Source organism: Phoenix dactylifera, chromosome 2 (genome assembly GCF_051530095.1).
Source record: "Phoenix dactylifera cultivar Ajwa chromosome 2, Ajwa_hap1_PhDact_Kaust_v1.1, whole genome shotgun sequence".
Classification (NCBI taxonomy): domain Eukaryota; kingdom Viridiplantae; phylum Streptophyta; class Magnoliopsida; order Arecales; family Arecaceae; genus Phoenix; species Phoenix dactylifera.
The window spans coordinates 9545455-9569755 of NC_143191.1; the positions used below are offsets into that span (position 1 = coordinate 9545455).

The 24301-nt window shown below is 44.1% G+C and overlaps 1 protein-coding gene across 2 annotated transcripts in view; it reads right to left on the reverse strand.

Moving 5' to 3' along the window:
• The window catches only part of PDE327 (FAD/NAD(P)-binding oxidoreductase family protein), a 38924-nt gene that overhangs the window by 3874 nt on the left and 10749 nt on the right, over nucleotides 1–24301 (reverse strand). For both annotated transcript variants that reach the window (XR_015975058.2, XM_008810356.5), the window contains exons 4-9: nucleotides 17847–17918; nucleotides 7067–7192; nucleotides 6742–6954; nucleotides 6178–6225; nucleotides 1616–1777; nucleotides 1367–1528 (exon numbers count right to left, since the gene is read on the reverse strand). Coding sequence is in view for 1 of the 2 variants with exons in the window: in XM_008810356.5 (XP_008808578.2) it covers nucleotides 1367–1528; nucleotides 1616–1777; nucleotides 6178–6225; nucleotides 6742–6954; nucleotides 7067–7192; nucleotides 17847–17918 (783 nt within the window). In the remaining variant the exon portion in view is untranslated. The remainder of the gene's footprint in view (nucleotides 1–1366; nucleotides 1529–1615; nucleotides 1778–6177; nucleotides 6226–6741; nucleotides 6955–7066; nucleotides 7193–17846; nucleotides 17919–24301) is intronic.

Sequence of the window (24301 nt, forward strand, 5' to 3'; positions counted from 1 at the left end):
AGTCATCTTTCTATCACTTCAGAGAGTCAGAGGAGACATATGCCCCAGAAGACAAGGCACAGATCCAGGCTGTCATTCAAGTGAGGTCATTCAGGAGGATACGATGTAGCTGCAGATAATCTCGTATATGAAGTAGGATCCATAAATGTATCAGGTTCCAAGCCGTATGTTGGATCTTATTACCTGCAGCCGCAGGCAGCCTATGACCCATACGGACATGGGTATGGTGCGTTTGAGGCATCTTGTTCCAGTGTCTACTATCCTGCGCAGCCCGAAGCACCTTATATGTTGGATTTTACTGTCACCATATTCGGATGGACTCCTTCATAGTTGTATTATTAGCCAGAGGACACCTCTCACAGCCAAAGCTTTAATAAAAGATCCGAGACCAATTTAACCCAAAGTGTATTCCTTATGGGATTAAGCATATAGGACTACAATGCTGCTTGATTAGAGAGGTAGGATGATCTATCTCCTAATTATGTTAATGATCCGGATATCTATGAGAGATATCATCACTCGACGAGTTCTTAAATGTCAACATATATGTTGTACTTTAAATACATGCAATTAAATTTAAAATTTGGCTTGATGCTAACGCAAAAGCCTAGGGCTAGCAAATCCAATGACAGATTTTCAGATTTGTCTCCCCAAAGTAGCATTATTTTAGAGCAATGCCACGGTAACGCAGAAAATTCACTCTAAAATATCAAAAGATCACTTTAGGGTGCACTGGGATGATATAAACATTAAAAAACATCAAGAAACATCAAATTACACTTAAAACCATTCAAAAAACCCCAAAAATGATTACTATACATTGAAGCTTAAAAAAATTGAAAAAAGAATGACGTGCCGGTTCAGAATCCGCATGCCAGACCATACTGAACTAGTTGTCGACCAGTACGGATCCTGATACTAGTTCAGCACTTTGATTAATTGCCTCTTGAGAAATATTCTTATCCAACATTTCTAGGTGGCATGACCACATGCATTCCTGATCAATAACAATGTCCCCTTAGCAATGTTTGAAACAGTAGTTCTTTAAACTAGCAATATGCATATTATTAAATTTTTGAAAAAATGTGAAGGTGCCCTCCCATAGTTTATTTAGATATCATCTATTTTTACAATGACAAACAAAAATGAACTCATCTATTGCAAGAATCGGATGTCCAATCCTCTATAATTGAAGAATGCTTGATTAATCACTTTTAAAAGTGCTTTTTGAAGATGACTCTCCAGTCTACATGAAATTTCCAATGATACATGACATTCAGAACATTTTTCAGCTGTAGCATATAGAACTTCATATATTTGTGAAGAAGCATGAATATTTGAAACTAATGCATAAAGTCACAGGTACCTGGAATTCAACGCCAGCAAGAGCCCCATAAGATCGAAAGGAATCAAAATCATTTGAGGAGACAGTGACAACAAGTGCTGCATTTGCCCATCTAGATGAGCGGCGGGAAAATGACATGCCATTGACGCAAAGTTCTGATGGGTTTGTGCTAGTTAAAACAACCTGCCAGCATGCACTTTAACAAGACTGCCTATCTTGTTTAATAACCAATTACCAAAAATAGATGAGTACCTCTCACACAAAATATACCTGCCCACCAGGACACATGCAAAAGGAATAACAGCTACGAATTACTTCCTCTGAACCAGAACTGACCCCATCGTTCTCTCCACTGATATACTTCACTACTTTATAATCAGCAACAGGTATTCTTCCACGTCCCTCATGGACTTCAGCAGCCAATGCAGAGTACTGGTAATTTACATTATATCACCAATTTAGCATGCCCATAGTCACAGTAAATTATAAGAATATAAAGTTCATAAGAAGGCAGACACAAGAGACGAAACCTAAACACAAGCTCATCCACAAGAAGCATGCAAAGTTGCTCCAAGCTTGGTTCAAAAATAATATTGTGCTTATTTAATGGGTTAAGTTCTGAACATAAATGTACTTCTAATCCTTATGGTTTACAATAGGTAGCTTTTACAAGGCACAGGATCAAAGCATTTCCAAGATAATATAGTACTTGGTTAATAAGCTAAGTCAATTCTGAACATAAATGTACTTCAATTACTCATGGTTTATAATAGGTAGCTTTTACAAAGCACAGTATCAAAACATATCTAAGCACACATATAAATAGGCTCAGCTAGGATCCTAAGATGAAAGCATGAAACAAATATGTCACATACTTTTTTCGAAGAAGACAAATTTAAGTGGATTAACATAACCAACCAGGATAAGAGTTACAAATACTATCAAGCATCTTGGCCTCTCTATGTCATTGCATCTACTAATCTTACATACTTCCCAGCAAGGTCCATCGTACCGGTACCGGTCGGCATACTGGTGGCCGGCCGGACCGGTCCATACCGGCCCGGTACGGTGCGGCGCTGTGGTTGTTTTGAAAAAAAAAAAGTTGACGTACCGGTGCGAACCGGCACTGGTACAATGCCGGTACCAAGCGGTACTGGCTGATACTGATCGGTACGGACCACGTACCGGTCGGTTCTCCTAAAAAAACACCCGGTACCGGATCCGTGTGGAATCCGGTACCGGTCTTGGGCCGGACTGGTACGGGCCGATACGGCAGACCATACTTCCCAGCTAAACTCCCAAAGCTCCGAATGGATAACATCTTATGGAGGATACCTTTTTCTTTAAAGGCCTTCATTTTATTTCATACATAAGCTTTTGTGTCATGTCACCAAATTGTTGTTATTGCAATATGCTACAATTAGGAGACGCGCAAAATCTAGTTCGCGCTTATAGATATCCACCATAATCAGGTTAAATCATTGCATAGTGCTCATGAAAGACATGCAGTTTGATAGAGAGCAGAAAACATTTCTTCTCAATATGTTGTCCCAACTCGAGCAACTAGATCATAAAGCTTCTCTGTGAAGGCATCAACTGACACAGTTTGTCAAACACGATGGTAGAGTTGTGTGTCAAAAGACTGAATATAATCATTGGGAACGAATCAGGCTTGAAGCACTAGTTTTCTCCAAACACATCAATTGTGAGCTGAATCCATGACCTTGGCCTAAAGAAAATTGAGCCTCGTGCCCCTCAATAAATTGATAACAATCAAAAAATGCTCAATGTGTGAAATCCAATCTTCAAAAGCAAAGATCTGCAATATTGGCATTGGTTACCATACCGGTGCGTTACTTGTTTGTACGGTATATTCAGTATGGTACGGTACGTACCCTATAGCGATATAGCTCCCAACCTCTGTTTTCTCACTTTCTATCACGGTACCATCTAAAACCAAGCAGTACAAGTTGGTATTGTATGGTACACACCTTGCTTTTGGGTGATACCGGGCAATACGGGGCAGATCCGCTCTATTCAAATTGATATAGACAACTTCAACTCATATATCAAATCGAACCTCAGTACCAATCTGGTACCTTACCGGTATGGTACCGTACGATACAGGTTGATATGGCAAACCTTGTCGAAAGCTTTAGATTTCATTTTTCCCATGAAAAGTCAAACTTTTTTCTCCAATACTAACATCTAAACATCTAGGGTTCAAAGGATTGATGTGTTCAAAAGCATTATTAGGTCTTCTAATAATACGAATTTCGAAAACGAAGGCAGGCATCAACTAGGAGGAGAATTTGAAAGATGAAATCTTGCCATGATGGGGCCTTTGAGGTGAATTCTTAACTTCAATTGTCTCCTCAACTAGTGCCTTGCCATTAAGTTGATCTTAGTGTTGTGTTGAATAAACAACTTTCAAGCATGATGGTTTATCACTAGAAATTCTAGTTGTTATAAGCTAAGATAGCACGTCCAAGAGTTAAGGTGTGGGGGTAAAAGAAAATACTAAAAATTAATCTTATATGTTCATATATAGGGAGCCATAAAGTTCATAAAAACACATCATATTAATAAATGGTAAGGTCATGAACTGCATAGTTATGCAATAATGATTCGTTTGATTTACTTTAGTTTAATGGTACAAATGGACTCAACTTCGCTCTCTTGAAGTAAAACATGTTTACTTAAAAATAAAATTAATTCAAAATTATTGTTTTAATGAATCAATGAGTAGAGTGCCTATCCAAGAAAAGCATCCCCCAGGCGACCAAACACCAGTCTACATGCCAACATAAGCTCCAGAACAACTAATTTGCTTCGAGATGTCAAAAGTGCCTAGCACCTAAATAGTTGAGCTACCCAAGTGCCTAGACGACACTGCCTACTGTCTAGGCACCTAACCATCAAACTGAGACAACCTTGTACTAAGTTTTCCTGAGAGGACCTCAAAAATTTATTGCTTGCTCCTTGAACTAATTTACTTGTTCTTTGAATCCTTCATCTAGCTGTCCAATTCAAACCAAGTGTTCTTCATGCTAATAAAGTAACTACTTATAATGTTTAGAAGTTTATCATGTTTGTGTCGTTAAGGATGATGATTTTAGTAAGGACATATCTTCTTAAAGATAAGAATAGAAGGGACCAATGATAGGACCAAAGTTCTGATACAAATTAATGTCAGAAGTTTATTTTAAGCACAAGAGAAAGAAGAGAGTCAAGAGACCGAGATAGAGGAGAAGAAATTTGGAGGAGAGAGATATCAAGTGAAACACAGCATTGCATTTAAAAAAAATACAACCTCAAAAACAGCAATTTTCATTGAATTCTGTCTATACCACATGGTTTTATAAAGAAAATATATGATCATAACTTTGTAAAGGACAATGAATAACTACTCTTTTAGACTCTAAGAACACCAACATGAATCACAATTAAGAAACTGTAGACATTGTAAATATCACATTACATATTTACCAAAAAAACATTTTTAAAGTTTAAGCACTAGCTATAAACCATCTAACAAATATAATGATTGACTTTGACTAAGAAAAATATATGAACTACACCAAATGGGCTGATCCAAAATGGTTGGGAAATCACTCCTATTCAATTTCATGCTTATTTAATTGTTTTGACCAAAGTTTGTTATCTCAGTACCAAACCCCATGTTGGTACAATGTAAGTATGGGTTAGTTCGGCAACCCCCTTACAGAGTATTAGTATGGTACAGTATGCCCTGTATAGGGTCATATGCACCAATACTATAAACCTCGGTTCAATAGTTTTGCTTTCGACACTTGTTTTTCCTAATAAAAGAATTTTGATGCCCTCTCACTTCAATCATCATGTGCACTGGCTATTATAGAAGCAAAGCTGTTCTCTTTTCTAATATTTCCCATTGATAAAAGAATTTTGATTTTCACTCATTGATTGAAGATCTGCACTAGATATTTTGGAAGTGGAGTTATTATTTTTCTAATATTTGTCAATAACCAATAACAAGGAACGCCGATAACCGTCTTTTATCCACTTCATCAGAAATATTTCTTCCCCAGAAGAATTGTGATTCGCTGCTCTACTATTCAAAAGCATAGATTGGTTTAATTCAACAATAAAGTGATCCACCTGTTTCTTGCCTACAACACCCTTTAATTCCAAGAGAAACTTCATGTTTCAAACATCACCATGAGCATATTCATCCCGTTGTCACCAAAAAGCCTCACTTCTAAATCCCTTTAGCAACTAACAATTGTATAATCTTGATTCTAATGAGAGCAAATATACGAGAGACTTGAGCTGGTGATCTATAATAAGAGTAGGGAGCACCACTCTATAGAAATTTAAAGTATCATTTAATAGGAGTACCAAAAATGGAAAAAAATCATTCTCAGAAATTCAGAATTGCTAGCGTAGGTTGAATGCTGGAGAGAGTGAGGGGGAATAACCAAAAAAAAAAAGTCATGAGCTCATTCTCACTAATGGCAAGGCAGTGATACCTGCATATATATCTTCCTGCCCTTCTGCTTTCTGAAGACCATATGCAGTTTTTTTCTATTTTTCTTAATAGAGTCTTTCCATTAAAGAAAAGACAAACTCGATCATCTTGCAGAGGCTATTCAGAAGATTTTAAACTAGCATGTACTACTTCCTTTCTGGAGTCAGGATTATGACCTGAGACTTGGTTTCACATTTTGCAGTTCATAGACTGTAGAGTGTAAAATACAGAAGTGAAGTAACATTAATATCAATCTCAAACTCCACATATATGCCATGTAGAAACTGACTTGTTCCAAGGAAAAATCAACAAAACAAATTACCTGTATGCTGTTTATCAGTTCTTGTGGATGCTCAATTCGTAAGCCAACCTGTTAAGAATGCCATATACAATAAACATACAGAACAATATATACAAAGGGTGCAACTAAGAATTTCCTAGTCGTTACAAGTAACAAAAGACAAACCACTGAAAGATAATAAAGGCACTCTGTCGTAGTGAACTAAATCCCCAATATCAGCCCACATGCAAGCAGAATGCACATAGTATCCACAACCCATTCAAAAATAATCACTGCTACAAGAGATAATCCGGATTTGGAAAAAATATGAACAAAAAAACCATGACCTAATCTCTATAACATATTTACAATGAGTCTCCAGGAAAAAGGAGAAAGACAACGAGAATCTTAAAATTAAAAAATCCAATATAATATTCTCTTTGGAGAACAACATCTTCATTTATTATTACCAGTCATTTCCAGGTATATTGAAACTATTTCATTCTTGAGCATATTCTTCAGATGTACATGTTATACAATATGATCAGCAGATAGATGATGGACTCGATCAAACCACTGGAATGGATAAAAAATATGTAAACTTACTGCAAAATTTTTTGGGACCAAATCTACATTGTGTTCAAGCAACATGGGGTACACATCACGAGCTGAGTGACCAACTGCTAGAACAACCGCATCACATGATAACTTCTTGTCATCATAACCAGGTCCATGTCTTGCATCACAAACTTTGACTCCCAAAACCTGCTTGTTTTGTACGATGAGATCATTCAGTCTAGTCCCAAACTTTATATCAACCTGCATAAATAAATAAATATGAATGGAAGAGTCCAGTGCACATCATGCTGAGAGAATCTCAATAATGATATAAAATTCTTTAAACAGTCAAACTGCAGACAATGCCACTCACGCCCAACTCCTTCAGATGCTGGCGGAAGTTGCGCAGCAGCGGAACCAGTCTATTTGTTCCCAGGTGGGGCTTCCCATCAACCAAAATGTTTGGTGGGGCTCCAAACTGAACTAAAGTTTTCATAACCTGCAATAATGAACTAATTTCACTCAATAGCTTATACCTTATTGCCTCTCAAATATAATTTTATAGGGTAAATACGGTTAACAAGATATCAGAGCAGGTTACGGTTCCCATCCACCCACCCCCCCCCCCCCCCCCAGCCCCAACCCCCCTCTTTCCTCCCCACCCTGACTCTAAAAAAACACACCTCTCTTCTTTCCAACATTCCCAAGTCAATGATGTACCTCATGATGCATGGTAGGACGCTCATTTTGTGTAGAGATATAAAATTATTAGCTTGATATGCAGATCCTCAGAATAGGAAAATGTTACGGGGGAACTTAGCCACCATGCCCCACGTGACCGGCACGCGCGCCCAGGAAGACTACGGCTGCCCCTTGATCCAGCAATCCGACCTCGGGTCGGATATCTTCGGCTCCGCAGCCCGACCCCGAGTCGGTTGCCCCTTGATCCAGCAATCCGACCTCGGGTCGGATATCTTCGGCTCCGCAGTCCGACCCCGAGTCGGTTGCCCCTTGATCCAGCAATCCGACCTCGGGTCGGCAATCTCTTGACAACAGACTGTTCCCCTGAGGCACGCCGCGGCCCCCTGCTCCACTACTCCCTGCAACGGCCGAATCCGGCGCTGCCCCACGATTCCCTGTAACAGCCGTACAAAGCGGAGCTCCACTACGCCCTGCCATGGCCGTACCCAGCACTGCCCCACGACGCCCTGTAACGGCCACGTCAGTGGCAACCCCATCGTGCCACACGATGACCAATCCCCAGAAAAAACCCCCAGCCTGATATATATGGGGCTGGGGGGGGGAAGGGGGAGGGAAGAAGAAAGATTTTCCAGAGTATTATCTTACCTGCTACCTCTCCTTCTCCTTCTCCTTCGATCTCCCCTGACTTGATCGTCGGAGGGCCCCCACTACCCTGGTGGTGGTGCGAGGCTTGCTTGCAGGTCTCCCGGCGGAAGGCGGAGCGCAACCGAAGTAATTCCAAGGGAACCCCGTTCACACCGCTGTGCCAATCGTTCTCGGTTTGGACCCCCAGCAACAATTGGCGCTAGAGGAAGGGTCCGGATCTCAGAGCGATCGTAATGGCACGGCGAGGTGGTCGTGGAGCTTCCAATGCTCCCGGTCGCGGGGCCTCTCGCGCCTCTGGCCGGGAGGCCGCTGCATCTCCAACACACTCTCAGCAACACTCCACCGCCCCACCGCCCATTCAGACGGTCGAAGCCGCCCAGTTCGACCAGCTAACCCAGCAGATTCGCACCCTCGCGGAGGCGGTGCAGAATCTGCAGGGTGCGATGTCCCGGGCGCCGCAGCGGGCTCAGGAGCCGCCGCTGCCTGAGCGTTCGCCTGTCCTCCTCAACCCGCGCTCCTTCCTCTCCCATGGGGAGGAGCGCCGGCGCGAGGAGGATTCTCGAGCACGCTCCATTCTGCCGGGACCTTCCCACCGGAGCTGCGCGGGGTACGAGAGGCGGGCCCGGGCGCGTTCCCAGACCCCCCAGTCCTCGAGGAACCCGCGCTCCAGTCGGTCCCCCTCTCGCCGCTCCTTGTCTTCCACCCACCGGTCGCGCTCCCTGGACCGGCGGGTGGACGATCTCCACCGACAACTCCAGGTCCTGAAGGGCCATTCCAAAGATTCCTTCGCCGACTTAGAGATCTCCTCCCAGCCGGCGCTTGCCTCGAGGATCCTGCGGACCCCGAATCCGCTGGGGTTCAAAATGCCGGCGATCGAGCCCTATGACGGGGCGGCGGACCCGCGGGATCACGTCGAGAGTTTCAGGACCCTTATGCTCCTCCACGGAGCATCAGATCCCCTTCTCTGCAAGGCTTTCCCGGCAACCTTCCGTGGCCCGGCGAGGGCGTGGTTCGCCGGGCTGGAGGCTGACTCAATCCGGTCCTTCGACCAGTTCACCCGCCTCTTCATCACTCATTTCGCCGTCAGTAGCCGGCGGCGACTGGTCTCCGACTCCCTCTTTGATGTCCGGCAAAACGAGGGAGAAAGCCTGCGGGATTATCTTATCCGCTTCAACAGGGCTACGCTGGAGGTCCGGAACCTGAGTCAGGAGGTAGCTCTTTCAGCCCTGAAGCGTGGCTTCCGGAAGGGCAGACTCACCTTCTCCCTGGACAAACGCCTGCCGCGGAGCTTCCCAGAGCTGTTGTCCCGGGCGAACCAGTATGCGGACGCCGAGGAGGCGGCCGCCCACCGGAGCAAGGAGGCCGTCGAGATCCCTCCAAAGCTTGGGAAGAAAAGGCGGAAAGAGGCACGCCAGAGGAGGAGCCCGACGCCCCAGCGTCGGCGCAGAAGCCCGTCGCCGGCGAAGAACCACGGCGCCCCACGCCCTCGTTCTCCGCCCCGACGTTTCAACCGGTACACCCCTCTCCTGACTCCCCGGGCCCAGATCCTTATGGAGATCAAGGGGCGGGAGGACCTCCCGGCCCCGAGACAGATGCGGAGGATACCTGGGAAGAGGCCCTCCCGGGCGTACTGTGAGTACCACCGAGACCACGGCCACGACACAGAGGACTGCTTCTAGCTTCGGGACGAGATCGAGGCTCTCATCCGTCAGGGGCGTCTCGGTCGATATGTGAGCGACCGACGTCCCCCCGCAGACCCGCGTCCGGCCGACCCGGCTCCTCCGGAGCCTCGGGAGCAGAATCGACCCGTTGCGGGGGTGATCCACACTATCACTGGGGGCTGCCCCCGGCCCGTGAGGAACGCAGGGGGCTCGACGGAGGCGTCAGGGGCGGCCGTCGCAAAGAGGCAGAGGGTCGGCAATGTAATCACCTTTTGTGATGAGGATGTAAAGGGGGTTCAGACCCCCCACGATGACGCCATGGTGATCTCCCTCACTATGGCAAACTATGATGTAAGGCGTGCCCTAAGAATAGCTTTCCGCTTCCGCGGATAGACCAACTGGTCGACGCGACTTCCGGATATCAGCTGCTGTCTTTCATGGACGCCTTTTCCGGTTACAACCAGATAATGATGGCCCCACAGGACAAGGAGAAAACTGCCTTTATAACGGACCGGGGGCTGTACTGCTACAAGGTAATGCCCTTCGGTCTGAAGAATGCTGGCGCCACTTACCAGCGCCTCGTCAACAAAATCTTCAAAGAGCAAATCGGCCGGAACATGGAGGTGTACGTGGACGATATGCTGGTGAAGAGCCGCCAGGCAGACCAGCACATCGTGGATCTGGAGGAGACTTTCACCACCTTACGGAAGTTTCGCATGAAGCTGAACCCAGCGAAGTGCGCCTTTGGCGCTTCGGCCGGGAGGTTCCTTGGTTTCATTGTCAACCAGCGGGGTATCGAAGCCAACCCGGACAAAATCAAGGCCATCCAAGGTATGTCCCCTCCGACCAAAGTAAAGGAAGTTCAGGAGCTCGCTGGAAGGGTCGCCGCGCTCGGACGATTTGTGGCAAAATCGGCCGAACGCTGCCAACCATTCTTCAAGGTGTTAAAACGCCCGAAAGACTTCCTCTGGACGGCCGAATGTCAAGCAGCATTCGACCAGCTCAAGGAATACCTGGCGTCTCCTCCCCTACTGTCCAAGCCGCAAGAAGGGGAGATGCTCTACCTCTATCTGGCGGTCTCCCCAACCGCGGTCAGTGCGGTGCTGATTCGGGAAGAGGCAAAGCTCCAGAAGCCTGTGTACTACATCAGCCGGGTCCTACGGGACGCCGAGACGCGGTATACGAAGGCTGAAAAGATCGCCTTCGCGCTGCTGACCGCGACCAGGAGGCTCCGCCCCTATTTTCAGGCCCATTCCGTCACCCTCTTAACTGATCAACCACTACGACAGATCCTCAGCAACCCCGAGAATGCGGGACGGCTGGTGAAGTGGGCAGTAGAACTCGGTGAGTTCGACATCCGCTACCAGCCTCGACCCGCCATCAAGGCCCAGGTGCTCGCGGACTTCCTCGCTGAGTGCACGGTGCAGGAGGCGGAACCTAGTCCACCGGAAACGCCCAGCCTCGACCTCCCGACCTGGACGCTTCACATCGATGGATCGTCGAACCCCGAGGGTGGAGGGGCCGGGCTGGTCCTTACCAGTCCTGATGGAGTGATAGCCGAGTATGCCTTGAGGTTTGGATTTCCAGTGACCAACAACGAGGCGGAGTACGAGGCCCTAGTCACGGGACTCAAACTCACCGGGGAGCTCGGCATCCGGCGTTTGAAGGTCTTCACCGACTCCCAGCTGGTGGTCGGGCAGGTCCGTGGGGAGTTCGAGGCCCGGAGCCCGACCATGCAGAACTACGTCCGGAAGGTGCAAGCACTCATTCCCGACCTCGGCAGTGTCGACATCCAGCAGGTCCCCAGAAGCGAAAATGCCAGGGCCGACAGGTTGTCCCGCTTGGCGGGCGCAGAGGCGCACAACTTGTCGAGGGCAATCTACCTGGAGACCCTGGATGCCCCGAGCATCGGCGAGGCTGGAGCGGTGATGGCGATTGATCCGGAGCCGTCTTGGATGGACCCGCTCGTCGCCTACCTCGCCGAAGGGATCCTCCCTGAAGACGAAGATCAAGCTCGGCGACTTGTCAGGAAGTCCGCCCACTACGTACTCTATGAAGGGAGGCTGTATCGGACCTCGTTTACCGCCCCCCTCTTAAGGTGCCTCCGCCCCTCGGAGGCGGCCTACGTCCTCGGCGAAGTCCATGAGGGCGTCTGCGGATCGCACTCGGGGGCTAGGTCCTTGGCGCACAAGATCATGAGGCAAGGCTATTATTGGCCTATCTTGTTGGAGGACTCAAAGGATCACGTACGGAAATGCGACGCCTGCCAGCGCCACGCCAACGTCCGGAGAGTCCCTTCTGTCCCCTTGGCACCAATCACCGCACCCTGGCCCTTCGCACAGTGGGGAATGGATATCCTCGGACCATTCCCCGTCGCTTCCGCCCAGCGGAAATTCTTGATTGTTGCAATCGACTACTTCACCAAGTGGGTGGAGGCAGAGCCACTGGCCACTATCACGGAGGCGCAAGTCCGGAAGTTCGTGAAGGAAAACATCATTGTCCGATTTGGGGTACCCCGGGTCCTCATCTCGGATAATGGTCGACAGTTCGACAACAAGCATTTCCGTGACTTCTGCGAGGAGTTCGGGATCGAGCATCGGTTCACATCTGTGTCGCATCCCCAAACCAACGGTGAGGCCGAGGTGACAAACCGGACAATCCTCCAAGGAATTAAGGCGCGAATCGGTCGGACGGGGCAAGCTTGGGTCGAAGAACTCGAGAACGTCCTTTCGGCGTATCGGACCACGCACCGGAGAGGAGGTCCACGATCCATGGCAACCTGAACAGCTCCGGCTTGGCAGGCTCCACCGCACGTGCACTTATATTTATAGCCAAACTGTGGCCCCCCGGTCGTTCCGATGCGGGTGGCTCCAATAAATGCGGGCGCATCGAATCCGGAGCCGTTCCGGCTCTCGAGGCGTATCCTCCCACGACCTCCTAAGCGTCGTTCTCCTTAATTGCATTCTTCATGCAGGACACTCCGGGCGGCGTGTATCCCACGGCCCACGTATCTCCGCACGCGCCCAGGCCGCATCCGCCTCGAAGAACGCGCGTATCGCGGCCGCTTAACTGGCACTCCTCGCAAGCAGCAACTGGCCGATCCGATTTCCCAGGTAACGCCTCAATTAGCATTTAATAGCCTTCTGGTGTTCCCCAGGCGACGCTTCGAGAGGAGGAGAAATACGATCGCAGCTGGCCACGGAGAAACCCCGTCGAGCGGCAAGTGATAGGCGCGCGACCAACGAGTGAAATTCCCCGAGGCTCGGCCCTCGGATGCCAGGCTAACCCGATGATCATCCCGGGAGCAGACTAGCCTGAAGCCCCGACCGGTCGCCTCGGCTTGCGCCAGCCTTGGCCGACCAACGAGCGGAATTCCCCGAGGCTCGGTCCTCGGATGCCAGGCTAACCCGATGATCATCCCGGGAGCAGACTAGCATGAAGCCCCGACCGGTCGCCTCGGCTTGCGCCAGCCTTGGCCGACCAACGAGCGGAATTCCCCGAGGCTCGGCCCTCGGATGCCAGGCTAACCCGATGATCATCCCGGGAGCAGACTAGCCTGAAGCCCCGACCGGTCGCCTCGGCTTGCGCCAGCCTTGGCCGACCAACGAGCGGAATTCCCCGAGGCTCGGCCCTCGGATGCCAGGCTAACCCGATGATCATCCCGGGAGCAGACTAGCCTGAAGCCCCGACCGGTCGCCTCGGCTTGCGCCAGCCTTGGCCGACCAACGAGCGGAATTCCCCGAGGCTCGGTCCTCGGATGCCAGGCTAACCCGATGATCATCCCGGGAGCAGACTAGCCTGAAGCCCCGACCGGTCGCCTCGGCTTGCGCCAGCCTTGGCCGACCAACGAGCGGAATTCCCCGAGGCTCAGTCCTCGGATGCCAGGCTAACCCGATGATCATCCCGGGAGCAAACTAGCCTGAAGCCCCGACCGGTCGCCTCGGCTTGCGCCAGCCTTGGCCGACCAACGAGCGGAATTCCCCGAGGCTCGGCCCTCGGATGCCAGGCTAACCCGATGATCATTCCGGGAGCAGACTAGCCTGAAGCCCCAACCGGTCGCCTCGGCTTGCGCCAGCCTTGGCCGACCAACGAGCGGAATTCCCCGAGGCTCAGTCCTCGGATGCCAGGCTAACCCGATGATCATCCCGGGAGCAGACTAGCCTGAAGCCCCGACCGGTCGCCTCGGCTTGCGCCAGCCTTGGCCGACCAATGAGCGGAATTTCCTGAGGCCTAACCCTCGGATGCCTGGCCTAGCGCCGGAAGAATTTCCTGAGGCCTAACCCTCGGATGCCTGGCCTAGCGCCGGAAGAATTTCCTGAGGCCTAACCCTCGGGTGCCTGGCCTAGCGCCGGAAGAATTTTCTGAGGCCTAACCCTCGGGTGCCTGGCCTAGCGCCGGAAGAATTTCCTGAGGCCTAACCCTCGGATGCCTGGCCTAGCGCCGGAAGAATTTCCTGAGGCCTAACCCTCGGATGCCTGGCCTAGCGCCGGAAGAATTTCCTGAGGCCTAACCCTCGGATGCCTGGCCTAGTGCCGGAGGAACTTCAAGAGTCAGGAGTCGGCGAGACGCTACCAAGAGTTAAAAAGAGGAGCGAACGAACAGTCCGACAGCAACGGCAGCAGCACAAGGGAGAAACTCGAGGATGCCTGTGGAGAGAAAGGCGGACGGGGAGGGCCCCCGGTTAAATAGGCGGAAAGGCGGGTGACGCCTCGGTGACACCAGAGGACGCCTGGCTGCCGAAGGATCGTTCGCGCCCCAAAGGCGAATCGACGCCATTAAGGAAGGATGTCCGCCGAAATCCGCAGACTGCCAGATCAGCGACAACCGCCATACGCCATAAAGAAGGCGGGGAGCTCGGAGCGCGCGCGCCTTTCCGAGGGATGGCGGCAATCTCGAAGCGTCACTCCCTTCACCCGTTCCCCTCCTGGTTCCAGGCTCGGAAGTGGGGGACTACTGTTACGGGGGAACTTAGCCACCATGCCCCACGTGACCGGCACGCGCGCCCAGGAAGACTACGGCTGCCCCTTGATCCAGCAATCCGACCTCGGGTCGGATATCTTCGGCTCCGCAGCCCGACCTCGAGTCGGTTGCCCCTTGATCCAGCAATCCGACCTCGGGTCGGATATCTTCGGCTCCGCAGTCCGACCCCGAGTCGGTTGCTCCTTGATCCAGCAATCCGACCTCGGGTCGGCAATCTCTTGACAACAACAGACTGTTCCCCTGAGGCACGCCGCGGCCCCCTGCTCCACTACTCCCTGCAACGGCCGAATCCGGCGCTGCCCCACGATTCCCTGTAACAGCCGTACAAAGCGGAGCTCCACTACGCCCTGCCATGGCCGTACCCAGCGCTGCCCCACGACGCCCTGTAACGGCCACGTCAGTGGCAACCCCATCGTGCCACACGATGACCAATCCCCAGAAAAACCCCCCAGCCTGATATATATGGGGCTGGGGGGGGAAGGGGGAGGGAAGAAGAAAGATTTTCCAGAGTATTATCTTACCTGCTACCTCTCCTTCTCCTTCTCCTTCGATCTCCCCTGACTTGATCGTCGGAGGGCCCCCACTACCCTGGTGGTGGTGCGAGGCTTGCTTGCAGGTCTTCCGGCGGAAGGCGGAGCGCAACCGAAGTAATTCCAAGGGAACCCCGTTCACACCGCTGTGCCAATCGTTCTCGGTTTGGACCCCCAGCAACAGAAAATATTCAATGTCTTTTGATCTTAAGACGCATCCAGTAATGATGGAACTTATACAGAAAGAACATTAAACAGATGCCAATAGAAATATTCAGCAGAACAGCATTTCAACCATTTCACAACTTCTAGGTTCAACCGTACGCAAATTTCACATGCCTTTGGAAATATCCTAAATGAAACAACATGGTTACTGCTATTCTGTTAGAAATTTTACCGGCACTAAAATCAAACACATTCAAGTCAGTATGATTATAGTATAATAGCTCACAATGTGTTAAGAAACATAATTGTATCAAGGAAATATGTGCAGCAGCATGCCTCTATATAATATAAAAGATCAGTACCCAAATGTCCCCAGTGTAATAGCAATTACATGATTCAGCCTTGCCCAAAAGGAAAGGCCCGTGGAGCCACATCAACTTCAACAAGAACTGGGACTATCACTATTATTGTTGTACTAAAGACCCTAATCTGGATTTACATCAATTGCATTTGCTTCATGAGACTTTATAATGAACTTTTGTGATTTTGATATGTGCAATAGCTCTTCATTTAATCAGGATGCGAGTACTGGCGGCTTAAATGACTATGCCACCTTCCACTTGTAGGCAGTCAAAATTAGCAGCATATATAGGTTTACTGGGTACAGACATAGAAGGACAGAAAAATAGAGGCCCCAGAAAGCCAGTCATACTTAAAACTCCATCGTCCTCAAAATTACTAAGAGATCATCCAATTTCTTAAATCATTAGAGTCCAATGTTTAATTCATCACAATACTGGGAGCCAATCACAAAATGTCATATAAAAGGTCCACCTTATCAAGCAAAAATTTCCTCAAACATGTGGATTTTTCTGATCAAAGCCAAACCAAAGACTATTATATCTGCCGTTCTGATGTTGTGGTTAAGATGCACTTCAACAACGACAAAAAAGAAATGTATCATGCCTGATATAATCAATCGCATTACTTTAGCTAGTTGCCAAATGTAGGATAAATGAGACTTGATTGGAATAAAATGATCTTGAATCACCAAGGAGAAAATTTATAGATTTGCCATGAAAGAATGAACGAATTGATAAAACCATAATCAACTTGCTAAACGTAGGATAAATGAAACATGATCAGAATAAATGATCTTGAATCACTGAGGAGAAAATTTGTAGATGTGCCATGAAAGAAAGAACAAAATTATAGCACCATAATCAACCACAATCTGGGTAAAGTTCTTGTTACAATGCAAAGTGCTCTGCAAACCAGAAACAAGCTAATAAATGCTATAGACATTAATGAAGGTTCTCATTTATCATAGATGTTCTGCAAAGATAATAGGGTAACAGTTACCTATGGGTGAAAAGTATTTCAAGAAACATTTGTCAATTTAAGAAGATGCATTAGGGTTAAAAATGGCTTCCATAAAATAGAGTTCAGATCTGGATCAGGTCAGATTCTGATGGAAAAACTGCATCCAATCAGATTCAGATACATATTCTGATAGAGAGAAAATTATTTGAATATGGATACAGATGTGAATTTTATTTTTTTCTTTCGGATTTGGATTCAGATATAGGGATATTAAGTTTCTCTTGATTTCAGATTATGATATCCAGATACTAAGGTATGTTCTCAGTTTTGGACATATGATTACTTAATATATTAGTAAAAAGAAAACATCTTCTTTTATTCAAGGCATAGGGGCTTGCGTAACATTAACATGGATGAACATACATGTTATGATGATCAAGAAGAGTGCTATTAATTAAATCAGTTCTCTGTGCATGGTACTTGTCATTCTCCTAATTTTTTAACAACATTTATAGGCCTACATTTTATAACCAAATGCTGTGCTTATCGAGTTATGCTCGAAAATCCAATTTGCATCCTACATAAATCCAAATAATACCTGTAACCCCCAAGAAAAGATGAGGATATGATTATAATTTGTAACTCTATCCATCAAAAGCAAATGTGGATATTTAATATCCTTTTAATATGCATATCCATATTTGTATCTGCTGAATAAGTAGGGATATGGATATTACCAATATCCAACCCATATCCGATCCATTTTCAGCCCTAGGCTGCATCATGTATCTCTTTGAGAAAGGAAAAGAGGCACATAAACAATATCATGATACAGAAGTAATGCACAAAAATGAAATTAAAAAGTATATGACCTTTATACAAGATATGTATCTAAAAATTCCAAGCAATTAGAAGAATGATGAGAATACAAGTAAGAAACAGTTAAGACTGTTATCTATATATGCTGCATTGATATGACTGCTGCTAAGGCATGGAATAATATCATAAATCAGCTTTATGAAAATAATGGTTCAACTTGCACTTAAAATTAAGAGGACAACGTCTAGAAAACACAATAAAAAGAACTTTCACTAATACCAAAAACTAAAATTTATAACAAAATCACATAGTAAGGTTTGGATCCCACAGCCTGAACACTGTCGCTGTTCCTTCCGATTCTTGTTACCAGCTTTCCATCACTCCATGTACCTGCACCACCCTGCTATGAATGAGTACTTCATAAATGATCTCAGTAGGATAGCCTTGTCAGTAACCTAAATTAAATCCACCAGCATCTCTTTTAAAAGAACTTTCTACATTTTTCTCAACAGAACCCAACGATACTCCTCTGAAAAGTGATAATTATAAAGTAACAATACCATATCGATTCCAAAGTGATCCAGAAGAAATTAAGAACTCTGTAAAAAAACTAAAGATCTACAAAGAAAGAAGAAGTTAAAAGAAATTCTGAGAATAACTTAATAAAAGAGCAGAGCTTAACAGAATATGTGGAAAGTTATAAAATTCAGATTTTATTCCTAAGATCCTTAATGATTAATAAATTAGCCAAAAGAAGCGAAAACACTTTTGTCATGTAAGAAATTAGGATTGGCAATCAGCAGGCCCCATTGGGTTGACATCATATATCAAAGCCCATAGGACCCTGACCCAAACCCGACCTGACCCACCAGCAGGTCAGGAATTCCTGACCCAAATCTGACCCATAGCCAACCCACAACCAACCATCTTAACCATTTAAGGCCCATGCCCAATTAGTTTTGGATTTTATATTAAACGGGTAGTTTATTTTTTTCATAGATTTTGGACAGTTTTGCTACACTTCATCTCTCCTTTTAGTTCTAAGCCACTGGATCAATAGTTCAATCAATGGTTCATATATCACATAATATATAAATATAAATGTATAAAAATAATTATATAGATTATATAACCCCCTTTCATGACCAGACAGATTGAGGGGCCCTAACCAGAACATGTCCCAACCTGTCGGCAGGTCAGGATTAGCTAACCTATCCCCAACTCGCTAACCCAAGGGGTCAGGTTAGGCAGGTTATTTCTGGTAGGGTAAACGAGTCAAGTTAGAAATTGCCACCCTTAGAAGAAATTATAATAGTAATGTGAATACAATTTGAGATTTTTCTTAATAACCTAGAGACTTACCCTCAACTTGGTTATGAGTTAGCTACTTGTCATGATAAATAAAAAGTAGTGTGTCTAGAATGATCACATTCCAAGAGGTTACATTAGCTTAAAAATGCAACTAGTATGCAGAACGCGCAAGGATTGCTCAAAAGGAGGAAGCATAACATGAACAAATGGAATACCATCTTAAGACATACACACACATACATACATATATACATACTAGAAAATAAGCACATGCAAATTCAAGTTAGAGAAAAATATTGAAAAACAAAAGAGGAATATAAACTAGTCAATTACGTTATTATAAAGTAAAAAATAAATTAAATAAATATTAGAAAATGTTAGAACAGAAAATCAATTAATACAAAGAGAACCTGATACCGGGTCTTTTATTTAACTGCAATTTTATATTTAGCCTTACCAAGATTTGCCGTACCGATCGATATTATACCATACAAGGTGTACCGTATCTTACCGGTACTGAATCAACACTCGATAAATTGAACCTTACCATACTATACCGTATACTAACACTATAATAGGATAGTACCAGTATGGGTTCTGTATCGAGATGGCGAACCTTTGTCTATGCACAATTAATATTTCACATTAGTCCCTTAGACAGTTAGGCCTGCATTTTGCACAGAGGCTTGCTCTTTTCATAGTTATCCCTACTTTGTAAAAAGATGAACCAGAGATTAAATATAAAAGGCCATCAAAATCAAGGACCAAGTACAAAATGTGAATTAAAAATAAGATGACAGTCAATCTAGGGGGAGATAACATAAAGAAATATATATTAGAAAATAAATGTACTAAAAAATATAATACTAGTACTAAATAAATAAGAGAAATGACAAAAAAGAAACTAAAAAGTATAAACAGGAAATAAAAATAAAGTAACAGAAAAAATAGAAAGAAATAAGAAATTTTGAAATAGAAAATATAAATAAAAAACAGAAAAACAACAAATGAGAACATGAATAGGAGAGCAGCAGATTTTAGACAGGGAATGTGGAATGCAGTTTTCGTTATAAAGTAAGGGAGAGCATGTGCAAGAGTCATTTTAACAAGGAGGGAAGGAGGATTTCAGCATACGGGAAAAGCTAGCAGTTTTGGTGCTAAGATAGTAGAATTGCAGAAAATTTTACAATTTTTTAATCTAGCGAGGTTGCAATAAATTAATTGGAACAAACAAAGAGGAGGGAGAGAGAATCTGGTTAAGTTTTCATTTTTTGAATTTAAATAAAGTTTCCAGCAAGAGATGCAATATGTTTCCCTAAATTAGTAAAAAGTGGCGGATATGTTTGAGCATCCCTTATGGTGTTTGAATTTCAAGACAAGGACTAGAACGAACCATGGGTTTAGTTGGTATGTTAAATTTTCTAAATAAGAAAAGTGCGGTGGACAATTGTGTAAGGATGAAGAGGAGAAAATAGAATTAGGGAGAGAAAATAGGCGAGAGAAAATAGGCATGGGTCATGAAGAGCAGAGAATAAGAGAGGAGAGTCCGGCCATGGGGCCAAATGGATTGTGAATTTTTCATAAATTAGGAAAGGACGGCGGAATTAGGGAGTTGTCTAGAGAGAGAGGGGCAAACACAAAAAAAGAAGGTTTTATAGAAGATAATTGTCAACCAAAAAGTTGATAAAAGAAATCTATAAGAGAATATTCCTTAATTTAAAACTCTTTTCAATATAGCACCAGCAAAACAGTATGTGCAATGTGCAATAAATAAAAGGATATGACTTATATTAAAAAAAAAGAAAATAAACATGCTTATATAAAATAGAAAATAAAAATAAAAAGTAATACAAAAAAATTAAATGCAAAAATGCAAAATAAACTTAAAAGCATAAACAAAATATGAAGCTAACAAAAAGCAAAGTAAAATTTAAAATGGATAAACAATAAAAACTAAAATAAAAAAAATTTTAACTTTCCATAACCATTAATGCCATCATCTCTATAGCCCACTATATTCAATTTCAGAATCTCTAAATATCCACATTCTATTAGGGGCCCTTGACTATAGGGCACTCTCTTACAAATATCCTTGAACAAATATATTACAACTAATTTGGAGATCACATTGTGTCCGATATTTCCTTATTGGTTTCCTTGTTTATTGGGCATCAAAAATAGATGGATAGTCTGTTTGGCTTTCCTCAAAGATGAGATGAGTTAGTAATTAGAGATTGATTAGTAAGGAAATGAAGAAGGGACGAATTTGTTTCCAAATGAGAATATTTTTTGGAGAGTTTAAAGGTATTCTAAAATTACTTTAAGGGTATTTCTTTTGTCAAAAAAGTTGAAATACAGAATTCTAAAGGCAATACTCTGGAATTCAAGGACAAAACATGTAAATGGAAAATTTACAACAGCAATAGAAACCTAGAACTTGAAGATTTCAAATTAACGTATCAAGAAGTCTGGAAATAGAAAATATTAATAATATAATATAGTGCTTGATCTGATTTATGATTTAAAAGCATATCAAAGAGATACATTATCTGATTTGCGTATATTCCACCATGTCTAAATCAAAATCAATAGTCCAGAGTTTTAATTATGTGATCTACACTACATTGTAGTACATTAACTCCTTTAAATAGAGAAGGTAAGCCAAACTAGCCTGAACCACCTGGTTCAGGCATACCGAGCCAAATTGGTTGGTTACCGGGATAGTTCGGTGGTTTGGATTGGTAAGGGACCTGAACCACCCCAAAGCAAGCAGAATCGGTGGCTCTGCTCAGCTCGGCCCGTTCTGGACCTCTTACCCTTTTTTCTTCCATTTTTACTTCTTTTTTCATTCCCTTTCCCTGCTTTCATTCCTTCGTTTCTTTTTCTTTTCCCTTCCTTTCTTTTTCTTTTCCCTTCCTTTCTTTCTTTCCTTTCTACCTTTTTTCCTTTATTTTGCTTCTCGCTTCTTTTCATTGTTTCCTTTTTCTTCTTCTTCCTTTTCTTCCTTTTCTTCTCCCTTCCTTTCTTCCTTAGAGGGAGATAAGCCAAATTTTACAACTGTGGATCACGTTCAATGTGTTGTATCCAATGCCGTACCAACTACCAAGTCAATTCAGCATCCAAAAAAAATATGCACTCCTCTTGGAGATAGCTCAAATGCTTTAATAAATTTTGAGGTCTCAAAAAATTGACCTTACCTTATTCCAACATATTAATTTAAACTAGAACCTGAACCAAGCTAATAAGCCTCTAAATTAGGCCATGATCCTAAACTGTACATATGAAAATAAACTAGATTGGCCTAGTTCATGCACAACTCAACATCAAATTATTCCATTTATATCCTGACATCAAATAAATCTTGCATTAATGCATAAATATATTTGAAACCATCAAAGTATTAGAAGCAAATACCCCGAATTTTGTACCACGATGATCCAACCTACAATGGAATTCTAAATTCCTTCCAACTCCCTTGAGAAGCCCAATGTAATTATTAGTTCACACACTGTAAATAACAGATAGTGATAGATAAGGACAAGTTTTTAAGTAATGCTACTTTATTTGATTTAGATAATCATATACATGATTCATTATACAGTAATGAATACATATATTACTTCCCTAAATCATTGACTTTATATCATACTTCTTGATCAATCATTTCTCAAGCTACTTCTCTAAGGAAATCCACGAACTAAATAACATTGAAATCCTAAATATAACAACCATAATGGATGAAAAAATCAGTAAAAAAATAAAAAATTAAAAAAAACAAAAAATTTAGAAAAAAAATGGTGTACCGGCACAGAACCGATATGCCATTGCGTACCATATGTCAGTATGGTATTGAATCAATACAACACCATACTAGTCACCAACCAGTACAGCACCCAATATTGGTTCTACAGACCTTGACCATTTTGTATGTTTATTCTTGGTCCTACATCTTGTACTCTACCGGTGGTCAGGGTACCTATGCCTCTTTGCTAGTTAAATAGATCACTTGATGCATAGCTACGAAGAGTCCAAAACTTATGACTTCTATTTCTTGGAATCTTCTAACTCCAATATAATAGGTCACATCGTGGATCTTCAAGTTACAAAGCTTATCATTGATTCAGAATCACTATGATTTAGACTTTAATGCTACTAAAATGTTTCTAGACTAACATCCTCTTTCTTTATACAGACACCCATATGTATCTAGCGAATTGGACATACAAGTTCCTTTTCATCGTCAGTCATCTTGATTCAACCTATTAATTCAATTAAACATGATCAACTAGGTCATAACAGATCCAACTTCTACTCCCCCAAAAAATTTAACAATGCATGCAGTTGAGCAAGTGTCCACACACAAAATGTTCATAGGTAGCAGAAGGTGACATATATTTCATCCACGAGCAAAAAAATAAATAAAACTACCAAAAAAATTTTTGTGGCACTTAAAGACAGAAAAAAAAAAGCAGTATGTAATTACTAAAAATGCTTGATAGCAAGGTCCGTCGTACCGGTACCGGTCGGCATACCGGTGGCGGCCCGGACCAGTACGTACCGATCCCATACCAGTTCCGTACCGGTTTGTACCAGTCCCATACCGGTTCTCCAATGATAAGCTACCGATACCGGATTTCACGCTGATCCGGTACCAATCCCAGGTAGGACCGGTACGGCAAACCATGCTTGATAGTGTTCTGGTACAAAATTGAGGCCCTTATTTCAAGTCTTAGTATCCATATCTTCATGATTACATGAATTAAAAATCAGATTATTGGATAATCTACTATTTGGTTTTTCTTTTTTCGCATGATGATATCAGCTAAATTTTGGTCTTTGTAGAAATGGGCCACATCTGGCATTCCTCATTTGTTAATTAAAATTATCATTAATAGTTTAATGCTGTTTTAAAAAACAGTTTATGTGGCCACAAACACCACCTCTTATGCCTATATGTCCCCATGAATATGCTGCACAAGGGACTAGGCTGCACCAGTATGTGAATTGACCCACATGGTGGATGCCCAAGTGGCCCAGCCCTCCATTCGTCTCCTCCTCTGCTGCCTTATCAGTAATCTTACTTACATTTTCTGAATTTGATTGATTTCTTCCTAATTTTTATTTTTTATGTATATATTTAAACATGAACTGCCTAAGCAGCCACATACTACAAAAGCACTATGAGGTACCTCAACTGCTTGCATACCAGCTAATTTATGAAACATTGGTCATCATCATAATTATTTCATGATAGAATTTAACATTAGTTAAATGGAATATATGCTTCAAAATTTCAAATCCTAGACTTATAGTTCTTGAAACTGAACAAGCTAAGCTGCTACCACAATTTTTTTAATTGTCATGACAATTGGCAATAACTATAAATAATGGGCCAGTGCTTTGAAAGTGACGATGAAGGACAAAGCAAGGGGATTGGCAACAAATTGTCAGCATATCAAATCACTGACTACT